Here is a 26201-nt window from a genome sequence, read left to right as displayed (position 1 = left end):
ATGTTCAGTCCTGTCACAGTACACATCAGTGCGTTTTTATGTTACAGAGGTTGTATATGTTAGGTGTCGTCAACGTTTGAATTCCTTCCAAAATGTGTCCAATTCCAGATGTTACTTATGTGTGACCGGATGAGTCTAAGCATGAATGTTTTTCCATACCTAAGAACTTCAAATGAAATCAGGACTTATCAGTCCTCACAGTTGATCTTGTTTTTTTCCCCTGAAGTCTTTTATTTGTCCGTACAGTGCTTTTCTCCGCCCTCCTCATTTATCAGTTTTACAGTCACGGTTGTTTGGCTCATAAATGGATTCCTTAGAGATCCTAACAGGCAGGCAGGAATGGAAGAATAACAGGGTCGAGCACCAACTGCCATTACTGATCATTATTGGGTGCAAGGATAATTAAACATTTATTCCAGCATCATTCATGCAAAAATAATCCACAGCATGTAGCGTCTGTGGCAAAGAAAACAGACAACCCAAAAGGCTCAGGACAAGGCAAGTCCCTATGAAAGATTTCTTAGTGATAGAGGGTGGCAAGGAGGAAGTTGTAGCTCAACATGGAGTTTGTGGTCTAACAGGTATGCAGCAGCGGTGCACAGGGAGCCGGTGAACATGAAGAAGCTGGCTGGACAGTGAGGAAACCTGACAGGAACTGGATCCGTACACCGGGGGGGGGGTCCACTTTTTAGAGGACCAAGACTTGGTCAGATAAATATGTCAAAGGCAGAAGCAACCGAGACACGACAGAGACAGAAGACACAGGTGAGATGAATGAGCTTAATTGAGACTGATGATGGCAGGTGCACATGTCACACCAGGCCTATTTATCACTGGCTGCGATTACATGTGCAAAAATGTATTTGATTGGACCAACGATCGGATTAGAATTGAACTGTGTACATGGGCCCAGAAAAACGTTATCCAATTATAACACACGTTCACATACTCCACACTTTCAGTCGGAAAAAATCCTTTGGACATGCGCAGAACTCCCTAAAATACCGGAAGGGGCCATAGAAGAAGAAATGTTAAATTCTGTTGCGAACAAATTAAAGGTGAAGCATAAAGACGATCTTCTAAACGTGCTTTCATTATAAGTTATGATTATTATGAAGTGCTTGTTCGCTTATAATTTTCTAAATTCAGGCCCTTCAGGCCGCCGGATGTTCTCGGGGTCCTTCGGGGGTCCTTCCAATGAGTTATATCACTAGAGGAGACATCACGTGGTTTCTCATGGGAGAAGAGCACCGCCATCTTGGTGAAGTCAAGTTACAACTGCAGTGCAAATTCTTTAACTGTGGAATTATAAAAACATTCTGGGATGCGTTCTGCTTCTGGTATTCTTCCAAAATTGCAATGCCATTTCATTTACACTCAAAATGTTTTATTCTGTGTGGTATCATATAGACCAGAAAATACAGTTCTTAATATCCTGATATTGCAAGGAAAGTTTTCTATGCACAAAAATAAATTTGTGAATCTTGACTGAACGTTAATATGTGGGAATAACATCAGCCTTTATTGTGTAACAATTTTTCTTTCTTCTGAATTTTTATTCTGATCAGGCATTTAATTATGATTACTTTTGTCCATGTAACCACAGCTAGTGTCTTTGCATTTCTATTGTCACACTGAATAAGGTCTACAGCACAAAGAAGAGGTTCATGAGGAATCTGCCAGTGTTGGAATAGAACAAGACTTCATTATCATTTAAGGTTTCTTCTGTTTTGTTAAATGTTTGACAATTGTCTGAAACCTTGATTACCATTTTCTTCACCATCTTGCAGAGTTCTACAGGCTGCTTACACACCAAAGTTCTTCCACAGACTATGTGCAATGGTGTTTACACAGGAAACCAAAGACTGAAAAACAACAAACAGTCCGGAAAAGATCACACAGGTACAATCACTGCTCCTTAGAGGGCAGTATTCCCTAAAAACCACAACCAGGAAGCTGATAAAGGAATACCACATCATAAATTGATCAACGCCTGCAACTTCTCCCTTCAACACTTTCAATCAATTAGAAAATATTTTTGTAGGGCATATTTAAACAGACAAAAAGACAAAGGATAGAAAAAAGACAAATAGAAAAAAATACTATAAAAGGAGTAGAAACGTGAAACTTTAAATAACATTCAATCATGGATACTGAAGACATTTGATCACTTTTTAAACTTATTTGTGCTTCAACAAATTCTCAGAGATACTATCATTTAGCCTATTTGATTCACTTTACTCATTGCAGAACAGTCCATGCATTCACACTGGCATGAAACAGACCAGAGTTCATTTGCAGCTGAACAGAGACGCTCATTCTTCAGTTGTTTTGTCAACACCAGAGTCAGGGTCACAACACAGGAGACTATCCGGGGAAACAAACAGTGAAGAAGCTCCATAAGCTGCAGCTTTACAGCAGAGTTCAGGGTTTCACCCATCTGTTTTTTTACCTTTAAACGTGTGCAGACATGTTCACGTATCTGCTCTGGACAGACATTGCAGCAGACAAATTTTACAGTTTCACATTTCATAAAGAGAAGATAAGCAGCTGAAGTTCAGCTTCTGCAATTTTAGGATTCACTCAGTTTGTTTGAAATCAGCCCGTTTTTAGAGATTGAGAGGTGAATTTTATGCAATTATCTTGTGCTATTTTTCTTCTCCTTGAATGATGTCACTCCGTAAAAATGCACCTGAAGAGTTTTGGAATCCCTTCAAGGGAATGTTTTAAGGTTTGCACAGAAAAGACCCCCTTGGTTTCAATTCATCTTCTCTGACGTCATGTGCTTCACTTTTTACACAGGATGTGAATTTTCAGCTTTTTCTCGGTTCACGGAGGTTGCTCTTCTGTGACGCTCTCATGTTTCAAATGAGCACATTACTGCTTGGAAATACAGCAGAAAACTCTTTTGCCAAGAGAACATGAAGTCAGAGCTGGCACCCCCTTCCCACGTTATGTAAGCAGAAGTCAGTTTAAACATGCAGCAGCCGGCACTCCGCCTGACCTCCTGTGAAATGTCAGCAGGTTATCAATAACAAGCCGACAGGCCGTTATCAGCTGACCGATCACCTGCAGCTGATTGCTTTTAGATAAAACTGCCTTTTTCTCATTTGAATGGGTTCTTCGGACCAAAGTGCAGCTCTGCACGTGCACGCTTTGTGCCCCCTGACTCCTGCTTTTCACTAGCTTCAATAAGGCCCTCAAAAGGTAACCACGCACTTTTGGGAACCAAAAGGCTTTGCATCTGCGTGCCGCCATTGGATAGAAGTGCGTGGTCTGTTAGCCAATGGCGTGGCTCCTCTTTGTGTGTGTTTGGCCCCTCTGTTGCGGTGTGAGCGGGGGGTGGGGGTGTAGAGAAGAGGGCCGACCTCAATAACCAAGCCAACCAAGCAAGATGATTTCATTGTCTTCTCGCTGTCCGTGCATGGACATTATCTGTGAAAAGCACAGCCTATGCAGCACATGATCACTTTCTCCACCGACCTGACCTGCAAGCATCCATCAGCCTGCACATGTGCACCCTAAACAGATCCAATCTGACATAAAAATACTCAGAATCAGCACATTCTTCTCATTTTTTTGGGCCTGGAGCAGACCCACAGGTCCGATTGAACCACTTTCTGTGTTCAGGCCTCGTCTGAGTGCAGCTACAGACGATCTCCATCAGCAAAACACGGCTCAGAGAAAATCCAAGCAGCCAGCTTTAGTCCACGCTGCCCGGCAACACAGCTCTGGAGGTTTGTTGACTCCATTCTGGGCTGATCCTGACCGGAATTTCCCTCCCTCTTCGTCCACATGAAATCTCCAAAAGGGACAAACCTTTCAGACTAAACTAAAGCCAGGTTCTCCAAAGGAGCAGCCAGTACAATCTGGGCACAATTACACCCACTTTAATTTCATAATGAATGTTTTTTTTCTTCTTTTAGGGACAGATGTAATTTTGACTGACCCTAAAGCTTGATATGATTGCAAACGTCTCTGTTTACTCTTGAAATTCTAGTGTTTAAACTTCAGCTTAAACACTGAAAGAATGAGTTATAACGTCTCCCCTCGGGTTCAGTGAGGCGTGCAGCTCACCCTTCAGGCCGTGCCATACTCAAGTGTCACCAAATATATCCAAAAGTGCTGTAAATCTTGATAACTGGCAGTCATACAGGATATGCAGATGAAGTTTCTGCCTGAGAACCTGAAAATACAACCCAAGCAAATCCAAAATGATTTAAGGCTGACAATAAAAGTTACTGTACGGGCTCCAAGCTATAAGGAATGAATGATTCTGAGGTTTTAAATGCATTTTCGTGCAATCAAAGGTTGTAGCCTTTTATTTTAAAGGGATTTTTTAAGTGGCAGCTTTCAGAGCCTGTGGAAAGTCAAGTATTTGGCTTCCTTCAAACCTAATGAGAGGAGAAACGTCTGCATTTCTGTGTGTGCCTGGGCAGGGTTGGGGGGTGGAAAGATGTCCTTTCTCCCCATGTGAAAGACCCCAGACTCAGCAGCCGCCACTGAGCTATGCATGATCCCCGCCCATAAATGAGCTTTTATCTCGCAGAGGACTCCTTTGGTTTGTTTGTGTGGGTTTTGCCTTCGAGACTCCAAACAATTTCTCTCGGCTTGGCCAATTGCAATCGTGATTTTAAATCTAATTCCTCAACTTCAGAGAGTCAAAACATTATCAGAGGCTCATAAATATTGTTCCTGATGCCTCAGATCTTCACTCTCCAAAGAATAATTGAGCAAACAGTATATATTTGATCACCGAAAAGTTCTTCTTCTTCCTCCTGGGCTCCACTGCATTAGCCTTCTTGTGTGGTCAGGAGGCGGCTAAAGAGAGCTGCAGGAATGTGAGTGCATTGAAAAGCCAACAATGCTTTTAGAGACACCAAACGTTGGTGCACAAGCCACTTAGCCACTTGTGTAGTTCCTGTGGCCCTATAAAAGCACAATGGGCTATCCTTGAAGAAAACATACAGTAAAAAGAGGGATTTCATTTGTTTCCGATCAGAGTGGAAGCGAAGGCTAAAAGAGGAGCTGTGTGAGGAGGAAAGAGGCAAACCCTTCATGACATTGAAGGAGACTCATCCATGTCTGAATGAGAGGCTCACACAGTGTGGGAATGTAACTTGGGAGTGACTGTGATTAGTCTGGCTCCAGTGGGCATCACATCAGGGTGAGCCTGGCTCCACCGGTTTGACGAAGACGCTCTGAGACCTGAGCGGCCCGCCGTTGATCATCTGAGACAGACAGGGAGAGAGAAGCTCGGGGAACCGGAGTGGTAATTTGGCCAATGATGTCTGAGATGGTAATCACATCAACGATGTGGCCGAGGCAGAGCGTCATCATTCCGAGCGCTGAGGTTATCCTTCCCTGGCAGGCCTCACTGGAAACCGAGCAGCCGCATTAAGGCTCTAGAGCCTTTTTTCTGCAGTACTGAGAACCAGAGGGTTGTGAGATGAGAAGCCATGTGCCAGGGATGTTAAAAAGCAGCTGACGGATCAGACGATTCCTGCTGATGAACATCCTGGTTATTAGGAACTGAGGTTACTTCAAGAATAAGCTCCTTGAACTTGAGCTGCACACATGGGAATGTTTTTCAGGGGATTATTTGAGTCAGTTTCCTGGACGGGAATGGTGACATCATGAATAAGTCCTTCTGAATTTGTCAGCGAGGAAATTCAGGAAGTTGTAGGATTTATTGTGTAAGAATATTAAATTTTGAGTGAGCGCCTGGATGGAGTTTCTTCCCTCTTTCTGAAAATCTTTTGTAACTGTCAGGAAAAGAGGCTGAGAAGGATCCAAGTGTGGAAGAACTTAGCCAGACTGAGCTAAAGTGAGCTGATTAATAAAGGAAATACATAAAAACCCATGGATTTGTATATACATAATGTACCAGTACATATAATATATCATAATTACCAAACAAAAAGCATATGTGATGATGGGAACTAAAAAAAACAGGTTTTCATCTCTTTGTTTGGGCTTAAAAGCTTTGCTGAGAACCAACCAAGTAAACTCTGGTGCGGTTCACTTCAATGTGAATGCAGAGAACTTTTCCAGAGCTAAAACCAACGTAAGAAAAATACTTTCAAATTTGTCACTCAGAAACTCCATCCAGATCTTTGTTTTTGTTTTAGCCAACATAGAAAAACTTGTGTAATTTTTCTAGGACACAGTCTTCTCTGAGTTGTGGGCACAGAGTAACGCCACTTCCCGCCATCCATAACTGAAAGCTCTGTGTTTACACGCTCTCCTGCTTGCTTACAGCCCGTCATCCTCCCAACCTAACATTACCAGTGAAACAAAACTGGTGAGCAATATTGGAGCTATCAAAGATGTACATGGATCTGTTTGTCTGCAAGTGGATGCATCAGAATGGAGGGGAGCAGGGAGATTGTGGATCACTGATTGTAAGCCCTACATGAAAGTCACAAGCTTTTTTAATGAATAAAATGCAATTTTAAGCTTGATTTTCTTTATATATGTCCTCTTTCATCAGAGAAAAACCACAAGAACACCATTTCCACTGAAGTGGGACCTTAAAGACAGTAAAAGAGGCAGAGGTATGGAAGGTGTTTCTGCATGTACAACCCTATGAGGCAAAGCAGAGGGCGGAGCCAGAACATTTTGTAGGGGGGGGGACTTTGGGTGAGTGCCAACACACCAGAGGTTAATTTTGCAATGCGGAAAATGAAGCTTGAATCTACTATTTATTAACCTTTGTCAATAATGATCCTAATATTGACTCAAAAATGGGGGGGGGGGCAAGTGTGGGGCAAAGCTTTTTGCTGGGGGGGGGCAACTTTTTCCCTTGCACCACTTGCCACCCCGTAGGTCAGCCCTTGAGTTAAAGGTCGTTACAACGACCTTTGCATTTACCAGCCAAGCCCATAATGTGATAATGCTGTGAAGATTTTTGAAAGTGTTATGTCTGTTTTACTGATATAGTATTATTATGAATCATATACATGATTTTTTATAATGAACATAATCTGCATATATTTCAGGTAACTGATCTGTATTTGACATGTTGATTTCTAAAATAGTTATGTCTATTTTTACATAATGATTAAGCGATTCATCTTTGTCATGTGCTTTATTGATACCTAAGTATTCTAAATTCAGTCTAATAAAAGTTATGAACCGGATAATGAAAAATAATGTTATAAAATGGTTACAGTAGAACAGGGGTGGGATTGTTTAACTTCGCTTCCTTCCACTCCCTTTCAAGCAATATTTCATTTTATGTCAAATTATCTTAAGTTTGATACGTCATTGTATGACTGTATAACTGATGATTCTAATTTATGGAAGTTAAAAATTCTCATTAGTGATGCAGAAGAATCAGAATCAGAATCAGCTTCACATGTCCAAGGAATTTGTCTTTGGCGTCTTGTGCTCTCGCGCAAACTAGCAAGGTATAAAAAAGTGTGAGGGGGTAAGACAAAAACAAGGACAAATAACAAAAAATAAAGTAATATAAGGTAGATATAGCAATAAATAAACATAACTCAATAAGAACAATGACTAAGTCAAAATGCAGCAGTAGTTCCGGTGTGACAGTTTCTGTGGTTTTGTTCCGTGTTCTTGAGTGGTCAGGAGTCAGGAGTTCATTAGACTGACAGCTCAGGGGAAGAAGCTGTCTTTGTGGCGAGTGGTTTTGATGCGCATTGTCCTAAAGCGCCGCCCTGACGGGAGGAGGCTGAAAAGGCAGTGTCGGGGATGAGTGGGTTTTTTTTAGGCCTTCCTGACCCTGGATCGGCACAGGTCCTGGAGGGAGGGAAGGCTGGAACCCTCTCAGCAGATCTGATGATTCTCCGTCGTCTGTTCCTGTCGTGTCTGGTTGCTGATCCAAACCAGACCGTGGTGGATGTGGTCAGGACAGATTGGATTATTGCAGTATAGAAGATGGTCAGCAGCTCCTGAGGCAGGTTGAACTTCTTGAGTTGTCGCAGGAAGTACAACCTCTGCTGAGCCTTTTTCCGGAGTGAGACAATAGCCGTGGTTACATGCGCAGAATATCTTGATCGGATCAATGGTCGGATTAAAAATCAAACCGTGTACATGGGATCAGAAAACGTTTTTGCGATTAGAACGAACGTTCACATGGTCACACTTTCGGTTGGAATAAATCATTTGGGCATGCGCAGTAGTGTTGAAAATACCGGAAGAGGAAATGCGTCCCACAGTAAACAGAGTTGCCACATACATTCATGCAGCAGCTCGGTAATATGCGAGACGATCTTCTAAACGTGCTTTTATTAATGTTATGAATATTGTGAAGGCTAACACGTGCTAACAACATTAGCCTTGTTTGATGAACACAAAATCCATGCGGGAAATGTCATAATCTGTATCTTTGCTGCACGTAAATATGTCGGAATAACGAACAAATCCACGTGATTGAATAGTTTCTAAGGACTGAGCAGCATTTCTGCTTTAAGAAGCTCACACACCGCCCCAAAGCCGCTGTGTGAGCAGGTGGCCCAAGCTCTGCTCGGAGACACGGTTCTCCTGCGTCCGGCAGCCGCTAACCCAGAGCGGCGGGACGGATTGCAATCCGAAGTTTCCCACACATAACAAAACAACAAAACGCACACGTAACAAAGCATCCTCCCCTCCCCTCAAACACAAAGTTATAAATCCGACTGCTCTCTTCAGAGACACAGTTCGCTCGGTTCACCGGCATCCGAGGCCGGACCGCGCAGGGTCCAGACGTCACGGGGCACGATGCGCTCCTCCCCGGCACCCCCCTTGAGAGGGGTGTAAGAGAGGGGAGAGGCGAAGAGCCAGCGGGGCGAGGCGACGCTTTGCACCGGGCGTCCGCAGAGCAGCCGGTCGGCCCTGTTTGAGCTCCAAAGCCGTCTCTGGAGCGAAACACCGTCTATGCATGAGGTTAAACCAGAGCAGTAGTGACACACGATCGGAATGAACCGTTTACATGAACAACGATCAGATCAACAATCGGCATTACCCACCTCTCCCGATCGGAAAGAAATTTTGATCCGAACGAGTCTGATCGGGGCAGAGTATTCCGAACGGCGTGTTTACATGACGCATTTTTCTTCCGATCAGGCGTTCTTGCTGATTCCTTTTGTCCATGTAAACGCAGCTAATGTGAGAGGTTGTGAGAAGGACATTAATTCATTGTAAGCAGCAGACTGGCGAGAAATGGTCAACTTTTTCTTGTCGTGGTTAAAGCCAATTTCAGGCAATGACACCCTCTAAAAAGCAGCTTTTGAAATGGCAGATCTCCGGGAAATCTGTTCCATCTCGGCGTTTGGTTCTCTCCTGAGAGTGAAAGCCAACCAAACCATGGTGTGAAATTCATCAGCATTTACTGCCCATTTGAACCCGGAGCGTGGGAACGTTCCAGTGTGCAAGCAGCCCACCAGGACCGAGCAGATTTGGAGACAGTTGTAAACATACAAATGGAATCCAAAAACGTATTAAATGTAAAAAGCAAACAATCGTCAAAGTTCTGTCAAAGTCAAGCAGTTTCGTGCCGCCTCGCTTTCACTGCCAACAAAAAGGTCAGATAACCTGGTATCTGAAGCGGAACAGGCCTTCCTCTGAGTCTGCAGATTTTTGAAAAAATACATTTCAAATGCTGCCCCCCCCCCCCCCCCCCCAACAGAGACGCAGCAGATGTCACCGGCACCAGCGGGGGCGGAGCTCCAGATTAGGACTGAATACTAATGAGAAGAAACAGATGATTTATCTTTGAGCGGGTCAACAGCAAACTTCACAGGGACAAAAGTGTGCCAACACCTTTCAGCACAAGATTAGGGGCGAGCGTTGTCCCAGATTAATAGATCTGTCTGTGATAGATCAGTTATTCACGTTTTTTTTCCCCCTCTTTATAACTCAGCACCATAAACTGGAGCTGCTGCAGCGAGACACGTTCAGGCTTCTTTTTTCTTCCTGACTGTGTGCAGCCTGGAGGGACGGCCCTCAGATGACAAAACAGCGTGTAGGTCACGGTGACGTTTACGCAGCCTAACCCCTGACACAAGGCCAGATCGGATCTACATGTGTGCGTTTTTGTACGGCGAGCCTCCAGCGCTGAAGAGCACACAGGCACCGTCGCCTCTCCGTGTTTGTGTAAAGGCCCTCCTCGGTTTGTTTGTGGAAGGAAATGAGGTCTCAGTGGATTGTGGTTTTAGGCTTGTCACTTTCTTTGGTGTGAAAAGTGCATATCTGGGGTGCCGTTTCTGACAAGGAGCATGAGGGAAATCCCAGAATCGCACTTCCAGTTTCCTCCTCTGTGTCACTGTGGCTCTGAAGAAAGTAAAAGTCCAGATGGGGAGATCGCACATGTCCTCAGAGGAATGCATCGTCTGCCCCCCCCCCCCCCCCCCCCCCCTTAAAGCCCTAAAACCCTGAGAGGTTCAGGAATGTCAAGATTAAAGGGATATTGCTATCTGATTGATTTAAGATGATCAAAAGATAGAAATAGCAAACAGGTTTTTTGTTTAGAATAGAGAAATTATAATTCAGTGGATTATGTAAAAATTCCCCACATGAGCCTAAAAAAATGTTGTTCCAATAACTCTCATCCTTCTAGTTCTAAAAACGAGTATGTGAATTTTTTCTGCCTGAAGATCAAACGTCGTTTTAACGTCTCGCCATAAATCTTTCAGCGCAGCGTGAAAAGCTGCTGAAAGGAGTTTTTCTCTGAGCGACGCCGCAGACCTGCTTCCCGCCGCCTCTTCCCAGTTAAATCCACAGCAACTACAAAACACATGTTAATCAATTTGCTGCACTTTTACAGCCGTCGTTATACGTTACACAAACGCGAGGAAACAAGAAGAGGAGCGACAAACAAAAATACAACAATAAAGGCCGCCAAAAGACAGAAGATTAAAAGATATGAAGATCCATCTGTGAGCGGCTGGACATCCAAGTCTCACTGCAAGAGTTTGCTGCTACCATGGTGACGGTCAAATCTAGCCCCTCCCAGCTTTTAAACGTAGGTACAAAACATTGACTATATAAGAGAACTGGACTGACGTTCCAAACAGGAAGTACCTACTGGTTTCATCCCATAGACTTCTATGGAGAAATAGACAGCTGTTACTCAGTCATTTTATTTGTCAGAATAATCTTTCTTGCTTTGATATCCTTTTTTAATGTTCTTAATAATTCATGATATTTTTCTCTGTAGTGCAAGTTATTCAAGTTATAAACTGAGCAATAGGATGTTTCAGCAAAAGCGTTTGGTTTTCTTGAGCCGGCTTTCAGTGGTTAAGGCGTGGGCTTCCAACAAGCTCACTCCTGATCGATGAGACTGGTTTCCATAGAAACGTTGATTCAGACCGACTCCGACCAATCACTGCTTATCACTGACGTCGTCTGGTTCAAACTTGACGACGTCCGTACCGGGAAAAAATGGAGACTGAATCAACTTTATTTGGTTGGAGCTGGAAGTCAACGATTATCTATGGGTGACACCACACTCACTCAATCCAGTTCTCATTTACAGTCAATGGTACAAGCAGCAAATTACAAGTAAATTTTCTTCTTATTTTCTTCTGACATTATTTATCATTTCATGTATTTCCGTGGTAGCTGAGTCAAACGATGTTTTTTTTTTTAGGTTTGCTTAGACGAAGAGGTTTGGTGGAAGTCCGATATCATTTTCTGAAATAAACGTAATCATCAATCAAGACTGATGTGCAAAAGTCCTGCCTGGATACAAACTGCTTCAGGGGTGAAAAAGGACCAACACGCTTTTGTGAAAGAGCACGGCAGACAGTGTGAAAACAGGGATTGTGTGCCCAACACGCCTGTCTCCACCCTGTCACATAGACAGATGGCTGTGTGGATGCTACTTCCTTCACGTCTACATTTTGCACCTACATTCCATTCTCTCCTTGGATAACTATTGACTCTTTCAACAAGCTGCTGAAAGACAATGGAGCCTGCTTCTAATTAGATTGCATTTAGAACCTGCATATGTGTATATTTTCACAATGGGTAGCCACAGTGGTAAATCATGGACCTGACCCGAGGTCAAGTCCATCAGCGCGGAGCAACAAAGGCCCCGCGCTGAACATATAGATTTCACAGATGGAGGACGAAGGACGCAGCTGCCCGTCGCCTTCCAGGGCAGAGGCTCGGCGTGGTTCGTCCTTATTGGCATGACCGGCTGTGTGTGACATCACTAGGAAGGCATGCATTCCTGCAATTATTGCAGCAGAAATGCACTGTTGCATGCAGGGAAGAGGGCGACGCCCTTGAGCATGAAACATAAAGAAAGCAAAGAGGATGACTGGAAGTCTGGACCCTTGGATATCTCTGGAATATTAATGACTCTGAGTAGGAATTATAGTCAAGCTTCCTAACATACGGCCTGGAATCTGAGTCGACCTGGCCTTTAGTGTAACATAATCTAAACAAAAAGGAAAAAGAAAAGGCCAGGGTCAAATATGTTAGCTATTCCCCCACATCTTGAGAAAATTATGGCTGCTCATATTTTACAGTTAAGACATTACAGGTTGTTACCATGACATGGACAGATATAACCATCAGGAATGATTATCTAGTGAATCTGTGATTCATACCCTGAGGATCCGCCTCAAGGGACCCACAACATGAACCCCATTGTTTGAACACAAAAGTGCAGGTAAAAGAACAGAACCTCCCGGGCTGCTTGACTCTCTCGGGTGAAGTCATAAGTCCCGGGCTGCTTCACGGATAAGGACGTCGTAACAAAGGCATAAATCGTTCTGTGACACCTTAGCCCTGGATGCTTCCCAGCCTCTCATATTGCCAGAATGTTTCTGCGGCAAAGGCCATAAAAACAAAAGCTGTGTGCAGAGGAGCGTTGTGCAATACCACACAATCTGTTGAACCTGTGCTGCCCGATCATGCAACAACAGAAACTGAAGAAGAAAAAAAAAGATCAGATAGAGGATCACCCTTAAGCCTGCCTGCATCGGCAAGAAAATCTATTAATTAGGAAAAAAATAAACCAAAAGATGACAAACTTAAAACTAAACTCCAGCATTGTAAATCTGTGAATTCGAATTCTCTGAGGAACACAAAAAGCTAACGTTAAATCCTTTCTTTACCTGCCAGAACAGACCTGCATCCGGTTAAAGTCTCACTCTGATCATCTTTTGATCTATTTTAAGTGTTTCTAGTGGTCTTTTAATTATACAGTTTTTTAGCCAAAATCAAAAAGTCTGTGTTGTTTGCTAGGATATACAGTAGTTTCTGCAAAGCAGTTCATTAACAAAAAATTCTGTCTTGAGTTGTGGACATGACTGTTGGTGTGGAGTAAGCCTGCCCCCACTTTCCATCATCCTTGTTTACACTCTTAGTTCTGATCCAGATTCCAGTTCAGACGAGGAAAACAAAGACGTTCATGGATCTATTTGTCTGAAGGTGGATGCATCAGAACGGAGCAGTGCAGGAAGCTTGTGTACAAGCTTTTCATCTGCTGTTGATTCTGATTCATAATGAGCTGAATAAAGAAATACTCAGAATTTAATTTACTCCATCTTCGTCCTCGATCATCAGAAAATGTCCCAAGAATACGTTCCATACACAAAAAACGCAATTTTCATCGGAGTGGGCCTTTAAGCACAAAACGCTGGTGTGACACGCTGAGGACATCTATAAAAACCAAGAACCACTACTGATTCAATGCTTCTAATTTGAAAAGCTAACAAAACCAAATGGAGAACAGCATTTTAAAGTTGAGAAAAACTGTCCTAAGATCACAGAAAGCCTGGTTGAGACTAAAACCCAGCTCCCTGGAGATCACCATCTCTCTGTGTGACTTTGCATCTTATAATCCCTTGATGTTGACACCAAAAACAGAGGCATTCAAAGATCAGGGCCCCTCCCTGTGTCCTGCAGACCCGGAGCTGTGTTCCAAGCAACAGATCAGACACCCGTAATCTCCATTGTCCCGTCCCGGGTAGACAACAGGAACCCAACGTGGCCCACTTTAACAAGCAGGGCCATCTGCAGAGTCACAGATGGCCCAGGCCATGTTTTCCAGGTTCCCACATTCATATGAAGAGTTAACCTGATATAGGCTAGTCCACTGAAAAAAAACAAAAAAAAAACACATGCAGGTCCAGAAAAAAAACCCCCAGAGAAATTGCTGTTGCTTTTGCTAAGTCTTCATAATCTGCTTGAGTATGCAGTTGGGTATTTATTATGTTTTAAAGCCCAGAATAACAAAGCAGCTATTTTTCACAGTGTATGTCCTCCTTCATCCCAGCTCCAAGTCTGCAACCTGGATCTGTGCGGACACAGGCAACATATGCTCTTCATTACAACGTGTTTTTCTATCAAAATGAAGTTGACTTTGATCCACCTTTCTGAAAAACTCTCCCACCTGAAAGTCCAACCTGTTCAAACTAACAAGACTTCTTCATCGACCCAAAAAAAATAATGTCTTTCCGATGGGAACGGCAGAATCAGCGGTTGTGTGACAGGCCGGTGCTGCAGGGGCCTGTAACCTGATAGAGAAGAAACAGAGCGGCAAAGTAGAACACTTTAGGGACACATGTAGTGCAAGTATTTCAATCAAAAGTCACTAATGTGCCTCGGGGTCCCACTGACATTACTCCCCTTACACAAAGTGTTGCCAAGGCAACAGACATCAACAGAATGAGGAGACTTTGTCCTGACAGGCTCGTTTAAACCGACCTCGTGACCGGGTGTCTGCTGCTGATTGGCTGCTGAGCAAAACTCCTTGCAGAAGAGCCGGGATGCCGGCCTTGCGTTGGGGTGAAAAGGGAGTCTGCCAGACTCAAAAGTGTGCCCCAACGTTATGCCCATCAATGAGGTAACCTAGCAGCGTACCAGCTGGCGTGCAGTCAGCCTGCACAAAGAGACCTGCCTGGGTCTTTCCCCAAATGGGGCTTTGTGCAGGAACGACAGCCACTGATGACCGGATGCTTGCTTCATTCACACGAGGACTTCAATGTCTTCATCCAAGCCTGACATCTTTCTGTGCTTGTGTTTATGTTCTTTACTGGGAAGGCCTCCCCTTCACTCCCATCTGTTGGCCGGTGGGAACTCTGAAGTTCGGTCGTGCTCTCACATGGGATGGCAGCTCTAAAAACAGGCGTGACTGCATGCAAAATACATGGAGGACTTAGTGGTGTGAGCATTTGAGCAGAGGCCCATGTCACCACACATGTGGAATAGTTTGAATGCAAATGCAAACCGGGGAACTTTTAGAAAGGCTGTAGTTGAATCTGCAATGCCAACATAGCAGGACATGGCTCTCAGAACGCATGAGAATAAATTGCCTGGAACTCTGTAGGAGGCTTTAGTAAATATTCAACCAAGAACTAATGTTGGGGAACATGGGCGTATCTTAGTTTCCCATGCAGGAATAGAAAAATGTTATGCAGACACTGAAAAACACAAGCAAACACTGCAGTTTGGACCGAGTTCAGAAGTATTCCTGCAGGAATGCTAAACTCCATGCCTCCAATAAAGGACATTTTCTATCAGTCCGACCAACAGATCGGGCTTTCAGGTGGAAACAACACACCTTCGGGGTACTTCCTTGTTTCTTTCTTCCCATTGTAGTTTGAAGGCTCAGCCCGAGGGAGCGAGTAATAACGTGAACGATCGATCGGCTCCACAAAGCCTACGATGGAGCAACGCCCAACAGGCCTCATTTTCCCATGAACGACTGGCCATAAAAGCTATTTCTAGATCTGTTCCTTCTGGGTCCGACAGCACAGACATGTCAAAGCCAAACTCTGAAGCCCCAGACAGCAAATCCTGTTTCAACCAGGGAAATACTCGACTGTGCAGTTTTTAGACATTTAGAAAATCCCTCGCTAATCACCTAAGGCTTTATACACCTTACTCATTGGTATTCATCTTTTTGAAAAAAGGTTTGCACGTTATGTTTCTTTGGAACCAGTTCATCCTACAGACCCAGAAATGTTCTTGGAAATATGCGTCTGTGTAGATTCTCATTCAACCAGGTAAATTCCATCGAAGCAGTAAAGTAAAACAGTCAGATTTTGGAGTCACAGGGTTGTTGTCACTGTTGGGTGAAGGTGGGGTACACCCTGCACGGGTCACCAATCCAAAAACACCAACGGACAATTTAAAGTCACCATTTGACCTAAGATAGAACTGAACGATATGGCTTAAAAATAAAATGCCTTTCACACCACATTCAGTTTCAGGTTACGATCGATTTTTTTCCCGCCTTTTATTTTCTTGAACAAAAATAAGAAATGACAAAAGATATTGCTGAGCATAATTGTTAGCATCTCTGCAACTGACAGGGTCTCCTGTTGACGGCCATGACAAAGAACCAGAGGCCCGTCCGCAGCTTTATGGAGGGTATAACTCTGTCATCTACCACCATCAAAGGTTGCAGAGCACATCCCCACCGGATGCTGCGCAACCGATGGACTGTACTGTTTCTTGGCTCGTGCAGTGTTTGGTAAACTGACTGGAGCTGGTTATGGCAGAGTTACTCTGCTCTGGAGAGCCTGAATCCACTGCCATGGTAAAAATCTGAGCAGTCTAGAGGTTTAACCGTTTCCAAACCTTCTACATCACAACAATATGTTCAGCCCATGCAGCCTGCACTCAGATTTCAGTGGAAGTTCCCCTTCCAGTCCCAGGAGAGCGGGAAACCTTTGCATCAGTAATCAGATTTTCTTTTTTCTTAGGAAAGCCGTAAATGGATTAATGATCAACTGGAATTTCCTGCTTCCTCCAATGTATAGTATAAAAGCTGTGCAAACCAGACACTAACACCTCCTGGGATTGGCAGCTCTTGGTAAAAACGAAAGAAAAGGAGTTTACAGAAAATCAGATGAATAATATAAACTGAGCCGAAGGCACATCTGGTGACTCATGTGACGGCAGGGAGGTGCTGGAAAGAAAAGAGCTGCTCCCTCATGAACAAATACTGAATCCACAGTCTGTGCGAACAAATGACATAAATTATTAAAGCAAAGAGATTTACTCAGAGTACAAAGAATTGATTTCCGGGTTGATTGATGGTCGGTAAATGTTTAATTCAGACAGCTGAGAAGTGAAAAGCTTCTCCCTGAGGGGCTACTGGGAGCTGGGACTGGCTGTATCTCAGTGTAGGAAAGTGGCAGAACACCCCCTCCAGGAAAGTCCGAAGTCAGGTTTTCCTGAAGCAGAATGTCACCTGAACAAAAGCAGGATCTAAATTGATCACAGATCATCTGAGATATATATATATATACATACATATATTTATAAATAAAAGCCATGTTTTTGTTGCTGGCGTGAGCTTCCATCAACATTACATGTCGACTAAATCCATCAATACAACCATTTACGGTGATACCTTAAGACTTTAATTTATCATTGGTATCTATGTACCATAATGCATTGGGATCTCTGAAACTATACTGCTGACGACGAAAAATGGTGCGTCCGCTGGAATTCCACTCCTTTTTTGGGGGTGGGGGGTGGGGGGTGTCATCAGTGTTGGTTTTGATACTTTTTCACAAGTTAACAACTAAAACAAACTCATTTAAAATGTCGGATTGCTAACGGAAATCCCCTTCAAGAGCATTAGAAGATGGAGGAAAGTGTGGACCTCAGTGACACTCCTCTGAAAAAGGGTTTTTGGGGGTTCTCAGGGTTTTACCTCCACTGTTTGTGGATCTCACAGGGACATTAGCTCAGGTAAACAAGTGAAGCTCAGAGGCAGATTAAAGCAGAGCCTCGTAACAAAAACATGACATTTAGTGACTTTCTCACTTGTTTTTTTCACTTACTTTTTTTAGGCTTTATTACCGTACATTCATTCATTCATCTTCTAAACCCGTTTTGTCCCTTTCGGGGTCACGGGGCTGCTGGAGCCTATCCCGGCCACTTGTCGGCGAAGGCAGGGGACATCCTGGACAGGTCGCCAGTCTGTCCTAGGGTGGCTTTATTACAGTTTGTCTAAGTAAGTTCCTTAATTGCAGACTTGTTTACCTAAAAAACATATTAAAGTTTAAATGTCAGTGGATCTAATTGATTTTCATCTATAAGGTGTTTGTTAAATGTTTTATTTACAGCGTGCAGCAGGACTGCTGGTGTACAAGAAACAAGTCCAGCGCAATAATTTAACTCTGAGGAATGTCTGGAAGCAACGCTTCACTCAGAGGTCTGGGCGTCACAGGACAAAGCAAAGCAAGTCTAACTCGTGGACCTCTGTATCCAGGTCACTGGTGCTGGTTCAACAGGTCTCCAGCAGGCGTTTATGGTCTGCTGTCTTCCACTTGAACTGGAGGCACAAATCACGGAGACACGAGGAGCCAAAGAAGATGGTACAGGAAGCAGATAAGAGCATGAAAGGGAGTTGACCCCGAAATGACAGAAGCTCTGAGAGGAGAGCAGAGGACGGCTTATCCGGCAGAACATGCCTGATCCATCAGGAGTTAAATATGCAGCAACATGCAGGTCTTTGAGAACACATAGAAACCCGTTTTATGAAGCAAAGAAAGAACTATCTAAGGTAGATTAGTTATTTAAAAAAATCTGAAATTATGTAATCTTTGGTTCTTTTTTATCCTCAGTGCAAGTTTGATCTTCAGATATCAATTGGAGATTTTTGCTTGACTTAACTTCAGAAAGTTGTCATCCATTTAGAAAAGTTCTAAATCTAAAAATGTAAGTAAAATATAAAGCTTTAAGACTCACTCATGGTGAGACTGTTTGGAAACACCCAGGCTTCCTAGCAAGGCTTTGTTTGGCACTGGAAAATAACAAAAAAAACTGTGAAATGGATTTTTTTTTATTGGATTAATCTAAGAAATTTTATTGGATATTTTCCTGGTCTTTAATTCTTTTTCATTTTAGGAGAACGCATTTGGTTTTTTTCTGAAAAAAAAATCCTTGGAAAACCTTTTAAAGAGAAAGAGCTCAGTGGAGACGAGCTGAACTGAAAGTAAATTTGGATTGAACTTGTTAGTGCAGGAGAGACTGGAGGCCAGCAGATGCAAATTTTTTAACTTTAAATAAACATAGTCTGAAATCAAAATTGTCTCTTGGAAATATTTCCTGTCTGTTAGAAATTTTGTTGTAGTCTCATTTTCTTAAAAAATAATAATAACAATTTCCATGGAGCCTTTTGTCCAACAGGTGCTTCCTATTTTGGCATCGCTTGGGTGCTGGCAAAATGATTGATGGAAACAGCTTCTCTAACTTTAAAGGCTCGACCTGGCTGGTCTGCGTGAACATATGGGGGTAAGGTGAGAGGAGTTCACATTCCTGTCAGATCCCAGTCTAAACACCTGCATGGCAGAGGCTGTGCTAAACTCTGTCTAACTAACCCACTCTAAGAAGGATGATTTTTTCTTATTGTTATTATCAGGCAAAGCTGCAGAAAGACCATCACTCTCTATGTATTTTTTAATGTAAAGGCAGATCTGCCAAATCTAAATCTGCAGAACCTTTTCCTCCTCTGTCATCTTAAAGTGATCCGACTTTCACACGCTCCAAAATCAGCAGAGTTCAGCAGAACTCTGACGTTCTCTTCTTCTCTAAAGATCCAGATATTTGCCTCAGGCTTGACGCTGTTGCGTAACACTTAGATCTCAGTGTTTGTGGTGGCAGCGGAAGCAGAGTGGAATCTCTTATTTCGGAACGATGGTCTGAATGTGTGGAGGGCCGGAAAAGCTTCTGGCTGTGACACAGAAAGCAGCCGACAAAGGTTTTACAGCCTCCGGGTTGTCAATATTTCTCCAGGTCGCCATGGAAAAGAATGCAATAAAGAGTTGTAAAATGTGTGTTGCAATAAATTAAAGAATGACCCCGATGCAAATGGGTTTTTTAACATGTTCTTGTGGCATTTTTCTCATGATAGAGGGACACATGCAGTACAGACCAAAAGTTTGGACTCACCTCATTCATTTGAATGAGAAGGTGTGTCCAAACTTTTGGTTTGTACTATATAAAGTAAATTAAACTTAAAATTGAATTTCTGAGTATTTCTTTAATCAAAGAAATGTGCTTAATGCTTTTTATTCTTTTCTTTTTTTTCTCTTTACAAAGTTTTAATATGCTTTTATGCTTTTTATTTTATTCTATTTATGTCTCTACGATGCTTAATTTGGGTTTTTTCTTTTAATTCTTGTATGTTTCGTTCTCCATGTGTCCAGTACTTTGGGCCTCCTTGGCTGGTGGTGGAAGGTGCTTTATAAATAAATAAATGATGATGATGATGATGATGATGAAATTGTTGTGAATCAGGAGCAGACAAAAGAATGCAGCTTGAAAAATGATCGTTTTTGTGGCGCTGAAAGTACGCTGCTCCGCTCCATTCTAAGACATCCACTTGCAGACGACTAGGTCCATAATGTTAGGTTGGCGGGTTTACTCCACCCCAACCATCTCGCCCACAGTTCAGAGGTAATTTTTTGATGAACTACTGCCGCTCTGCAGAACTATGTCCTAAAAAACAACAGTTTTTCTTTATTTGCCAATAACGGCATAATTAGAATTAAACGACCACTGGGAACGATTTGAAAACAAATGAAAAGGATGATCGGCGTGGGACTTCATGCTGAACTCTGGTGTGAAAATGCAGCTTTGTTTGGAGTGCGTCTTTAACATCAGGCTGACTAACCGGTCTGCAGGTTCTTTTTCGCGCAGCATAGTGAGTCAACAGAATCTAAGAACCGTTAGGAATAAAGGAATTTATGAAAACTGTTAAATCAGCTCTAACTGGACACTCTGAACAAAAACAAGACACAATGTGGGCGGATGTGTTTGCTCTTGTGCGTGTTGATGGTCCGTGTAGGGGTGGGTGCGTGCAGGGAGGTCAGCAGGCTTTTCAGGTCACGGGTGGATGACTTTGCCCACCCCCCCACCAGCTCTCCTTCAGAAGAGGTTTTAATTGTCCTCCCGTTTGGCAACCAGGACTCCATAAAGAGTAATGACTGCTGTGGAAATGTATTTAATAAGGGGGTGTGTCTGTGTGGAGCGCTCATACCCAACATGTGAGAAAAACGCCGTCAGTTCCAGATCGTTTACTCGTGAGTCCTCACAGAAGACTAAGCTGGAGAAGGCAGAGATTCAGGGCTGGGGTTCCTCCACAAAACTAACTCACAAGTGTCCTTCATTTGAGCAAAAAAACTTTTCCTTTCATAAAAAAATGCAAGCCTCTGGTTCCTTCCCCCATCCCGTCTAATGACATCAGCACTGTGCTCCTGTGTTAGGGAGCATGTGTGGGGTGCAAGGTCTCAGAAACAAGCCAGCGCTGTGGTTTCCTGGCGCTCTGGAATGCTCGGCTTGACACAAAGTTTGAGCGGAAACCACTTCACATGCAGGTCGGGGGGTGAAGTGTCGAGATGAAAACAGGTAATGAGAGAGCCGGTTCTTTCAGCCTCCGACTCAGAAAAAAAACTGGAACCAGAAAGATTCAGCTGTGTGAAAAGCAGTGCAGCTTCAAGGTTGTCTGGAGAGGGGATGGGGAGGAGAGGGGGTGGGTGGGTGGGTGGGTGGGTGGGTGCAGGAATCTTTGAAATCTGCACTATAATTAGCAGAGGCACTATATCACAGCAGGATGTCTGGACCTGCAGAAGCATGCCTATAGTTCTGCTAATGAAAGAGAAGAGAGGCAGAGGCTCTTGGCCCAGAGTTTCTGTGAAAATCACTCCATCTTTCCTCATTTCAAAACAGAAGCACGACAGCAGACATTCAACTGGAAGCTCCCAACGCTGACACATATATTGACCTGCGATGGAGTGCACATTGGCTCGTCAATGCGGGTCTCACTTAGTAGATCAAAGTCACAGTAATGGACGGAGTGGGTCAATGAAATGCAGACGGGGAAAAAGCTAATGTGCTTTTCAGCTGAACCGGATTTGTTGCTGTAACTCCTGACAGTTTGGACCGGAGAACGGGGAGGCCGAATGCACGCCGATCAAACCACCGTGTCACAGCGCTGCACGAGACGACCTCCTCTCTGTCCTGGAGAATTGTTGCGCAACTTTGTGGTTTATTGTTAACCTTTCAGAATAAAATAGAATCACTTGTCTACTCCAGCAGCAATATCTGTGAAGTGGATTATCTGAAAGATAAGACTTTGATGCAGACTTGTCTGCAAAGATCCACTCCAATGAAAATGGTGTTTTTAACATGTTCTTGTGGCATTTTTTCTCCTGACGAAGGACATGTTAAGAAAATTAAAATAGCATTTCTGAGTATTTCTTTGTTCAATTTGCAGAAGCAGACAAAATAATGCAGCCTGAAAAAGATCCTATTTGTTAAGCAGAAAATAGATCAAAAGATGATTGGAGTGCGTCTTTAACATCAGGCTGACTAACCGTTTAATAAAAGTATGACAATTATTAAAGTGTGATTTTTGGTTTTCTTGTTTTATTAAATGTTTATAGAGCGACAGAGACTGAATTATGGATTTAAACTGGTGTAAAAAGCTGTGCTGTCCTTCATGGAGAGGTGAGTAAATTTGTCCACCCCAGTAGCTGCTGGTATGGACTCGCCCAGCGCTGCGAGACCACCGTTTTCCCTCCGTCTGCTGCTTTAAGGAATGCGCTCAAACTGCCAGCCATGTGCTCTTGGACCAGAAAAGCCAGAGAGCCACTTGCCGCCACAAGTATTGCAGCGCTCCTTCCACACTGGGCCTGTGTAATTCTAAACCCAGTGCTGGAGCACGGCTCTGCAGCACACGGCCTGGAAGGCACTGATGGTCAGCCAGAGCCGGCACTGATGGGGTGTCAGGAGAGAGCTGTCCAAACACAGAGCCCAGGAACATATGCCAGGCGCCTGCCTGCTTCTGAGCTGCAGTGTGTGAGAAACACAGAAGTTCAGGATACTACATTTGTCTTTGGATCGCTCAAAATCTAGTTCTCTTCAGGGTAGGAACACGTGTGAGTGTCAACTATAACGCACCAACGTGCTGTAAAAAAAAAGGCGCTGCTATAAAACTGATTCACAATTCTCCCAGGTTTTCAAAACTTGCTTACATGCAGATTTCACATCCCAACTCTGATGCACTCAAACTGGAACCAGAAGGGTGCACACAGGGGACAGACCTAGTAATACCTCAGCAAAGGTCAGCATCTGCATCTGCATTTTTTTAAGATGACAAAAAAAAAGTTGCAGTGGTCCTGCCCCCCCCCCCCCCCCCCACAGACACACACACAGATCCCCACGCCTCAGGCAGCTCCATTTACACAGATTGTCATTCAGATGAGAGAGACACCATTCATTTCAAAAGCATAATTTAAAACAATTAAGGTTTTCAGACAAAAGGGTTTGAACTGGTGACCCTGCATGCAGGACGTCCTGGGCTGCCTCGTGCGACCATATTTCTGCATGCATCAGAGGCTTCTTCATTCATAATTCAGCACAGCATTATCAAGCACAGCGGCTTGATGAATAAAGACAGCTGCATCAATGGGGGAAAAAGGCTCCACCCATCTGATGACACCACCCTCCCCATGGACCTGACCAGAGGGAGCCTGGTCCGTGCAGACCCAGGTGAATCAGGGTGAATTGGGACTGGGGAAGGGGGGCAGCTTACTCATACTCGTAAATTGGGAAAGCTGCGCTCACGCGGGGACGCTTGACCTCATGAGTCTTGGATAACGCGCTCCTCGTGCGCCTAAAAGTGCGTCATAGCAACGTTACTCCAAACAAACAGCCTGAACTGCAGTTTGTTGTTGTGTTATAACAGCTGAGCTGCTGGATGCGCACACACAGTCTGTCCCACCCCTCATCAACAGAAAGTTTCCATTATACCAAACCTTCTCATACACTTTTTGAAGAAAGTTGCGCGCGCGCAGCGGCTCGTGTCTGTGAGGAAGTGAGGTCCCGGTACTTACGCACTGCCTCCTCTTTGGGGTCCAGCCCGGAGCAGGTTTGCTGGAGCAGGCTGAGCCTGCCGTGCAGCCCGCCCAGCCGCTGCCTGGTGGAGGTGAGCTCGACCTCCAGCTCCTGGAAAATGGAGCAGGCATGTTTGGCCAAGTCAGACAGCTGCCGCAGGGTCCGAGACAGAGCCACGTTACTGATGGAGACCAGATCCTCGAAAACCAGACCCTCTTCATTTGGGACTTGATACCGGCACAGAAACTGCGGCTCCACCACTCGTTTGGCAAATGGCATGTTGTTGTGAAGTGAGGAATAAATCCAGTGAAAGTCCGCCGGAGTGAGCAGAAAGTGTCCCCTCAGGCCCCAGCGTGTGGCTCCGTGCGCTCAGCTGCTGCTGAAGCCCCCCATCCTTTCATTTGTTAGAGGGCTGTGGTGCGCCTCGCTGCTGCGCCGGGTCATCTGCCGCCCCGCTGCTGATCTGCTTTTCTCTGCTCCAAAGGAGAGGTGGTTTTTAAAAAATCCGACTCCTGCAAGACCCGGAGTGGATTTCTAGGAACTCCATGGATCTGGACTCTTCCCGGTCACCAGCAACGACTGAAGGGCCCCAAGGGTTGGGGGGCCAACCACAAACACAATTTTAATTTCTTATATAAAAACATATTTACAGGAAAAAAATGAAAATAAAAATATTGGAACTGCACGTGAAAATGTAAAGATTAAATCCAAAGTCAAACATTCAAAATAGAAAAACATCAATGTAAAAAAGAAGAGAACTTCTTTAAGTTGAAACACTATAAACACAGAAATGCACTTAAACAGGTCAAATAACCAAAAATACTGCTGTTAATATTTGACTAACTTTCCAAACTGCAGACGAGGCATTGTTCATCATCTCTGACAAGGGGCTCAAACTCACAACCATGACGTTTCAGTGTCTCCCTCCCTCCACACTTGGCTACCATAAACATCCTGGGGGGCGGCTGTGGGGCAGTGGTAGGGCGGTCCACCCACGATTGTAATATTGCAGGTTCGATTCCGGCCTTGCACGCCCATGAGTCGAAGTGTCCTTGGGCAAGACATGAACCCCACCTTGTCTCTGGTGGGAGGTTGACGCCAGTGTTTGGCACTGGAGCCGCCACCAGTGTGTGAATGTGTCTGTGACTGTAAAGCACTTTGGGTCTTGTAGGTAGAAAGTGCTATATAAGTATACGCTATTTACCATTTACCATCCATCCCAGAGTTGGTCCAAACATTCATCTTTGACTTTATTGCACAGATTGAATAGTCCCATGAGGTGCATTCACAGGCTGCATGGAATTTCCGCATTAATGTGCTTTTGTCAAAAGCTAATTTCAAGCATTTGCCCACACTGACATCAGCCAACACAAACACTTTGTCTCCATGTCATTGGAACTCTTGGAATGACAAAGACTCACAACTACAATACATTGATCAGTAAGAACACACAAATAATGCATAACATTGCCCGTATTTCAATATGTGGATGTTTTATCAATGCATGATTGAATAAAAATCTTTAAGGTAATTATTTTATTGTATATCACTACTTTTAACATTTTTTCTTCTGTTGTAGGCTGAAGAAAACTTTTGTGACTTAAACAAAGCTAGTTTCTTAAAAAGAAGCCATTAACAGACTGATTATCTGAGCGAACAGCCACAGAATCCTTCTTCCAACAGTACTTAAGAGTAATGATAATCTTTTTAGGAAATACAAATTCCAGCATCACTCCATCTTCTAAACCCGTTTATTTTTTGTAAAGGTCACAGTTTTGCTGAGTCTACCCCAGCTCCTCTAGGGCAAAAGCAGAGTACACTCTGGACTGGTTGCCAGCCAAAGTTAGTATTCATTTGGGTGAAGTTGACACTGTTGTGTGTTCCAAGCACAAATTAGGAGAAGAGGTGTTAAAAGATGAAAATGCTGGTGCTTTTATGAACTGATCAAATGCAGAGTTCTATTCAACACGGTGTAAAGGCTTCCTCTCTGACTGTGTGGTGTCTCTGCTCCGGTCAGTGTTTGCTGTCCCGTCTGGGCGTGGGTGTGACAGCCTGAACTCCGCTTCATTCACATTTGCTGAATGAGTGTTTAGTTAAATCCCGGCAGCCAGAGCAGACACAGCAGCGGCCTGACGGCTCATCCTGTTGCCCATCCAACGTCCACAGCAGAAGTGCAACCTTTGCAAAGCCGTGCCGAGGACAAAAGGGGGACGCCGTATGCCGTCATCTTTGAGTAATGCTGCTACTACAAAGAGACAAACTTGAACAGATGCAAGCTGGTGATCTTTGCTGTGTGAAGGCTTTGCAATGCAATGATGACATCATTGTGGAGTTCTTTATGCAGGTTTGATTAAGTTTGTTTCAACAAACTGCAGCATCTCTGT

The 26201-nt window shown here is 43.9% G+C and overlaps 1 protein-coding gene across 3 annotated transcripts in view; it reads right to left on the bottom strand.

Annotated features, from left to right (window-relative positions):
• Positions 1 to 24292, bottom strand: part of nhsa (Nance-Horan syndrome a (congenital cataracts and dental anomalies)) — a 57852-nt gene extending 33560 nt beyond the window's left edge. For 2 of the 3 annotated variants that reach the window (XM_020702668.3, XM_078946677.1), the window contains exon 1: positions 23817 to 24291. In XM_020702668.3, coding sequence (XP_020558327.1) covers positions 23817 to 24096 — 280 coding nt within the window. In that variant the 5' untranslated portion in view covers positions 24097 to 24291. Of the gene's footprint in view, positions 1 to 23816 lie in introns of all 3 variants that reach the window. The other variant, XM_004068399.5, reaches the window with a different exon arrangement.
• Between the last annotated feature and the right edge of the window lie 1909 nt (positions 24293 to 26201).

The sequence above is a fragment of the Oryzias latipes genome, chromosome 4 (genome assembly GCF_053564925.1).
Source record: "Oryzias latipes strain Hd-rR chromosome 4, Olatipes_Hd-rR_3.1".
Lineage (NCBI taxonomy): Eukaryota > Metazoa > Chordata > Actinopteri > Beloniformes > Adrianichthyidae > Oryzias > Oryzias latipes.
Note: the sequence above shows the minus strand (reverse complement) of the source record. Positions and strands in the feature narration are given on the sequence as shown.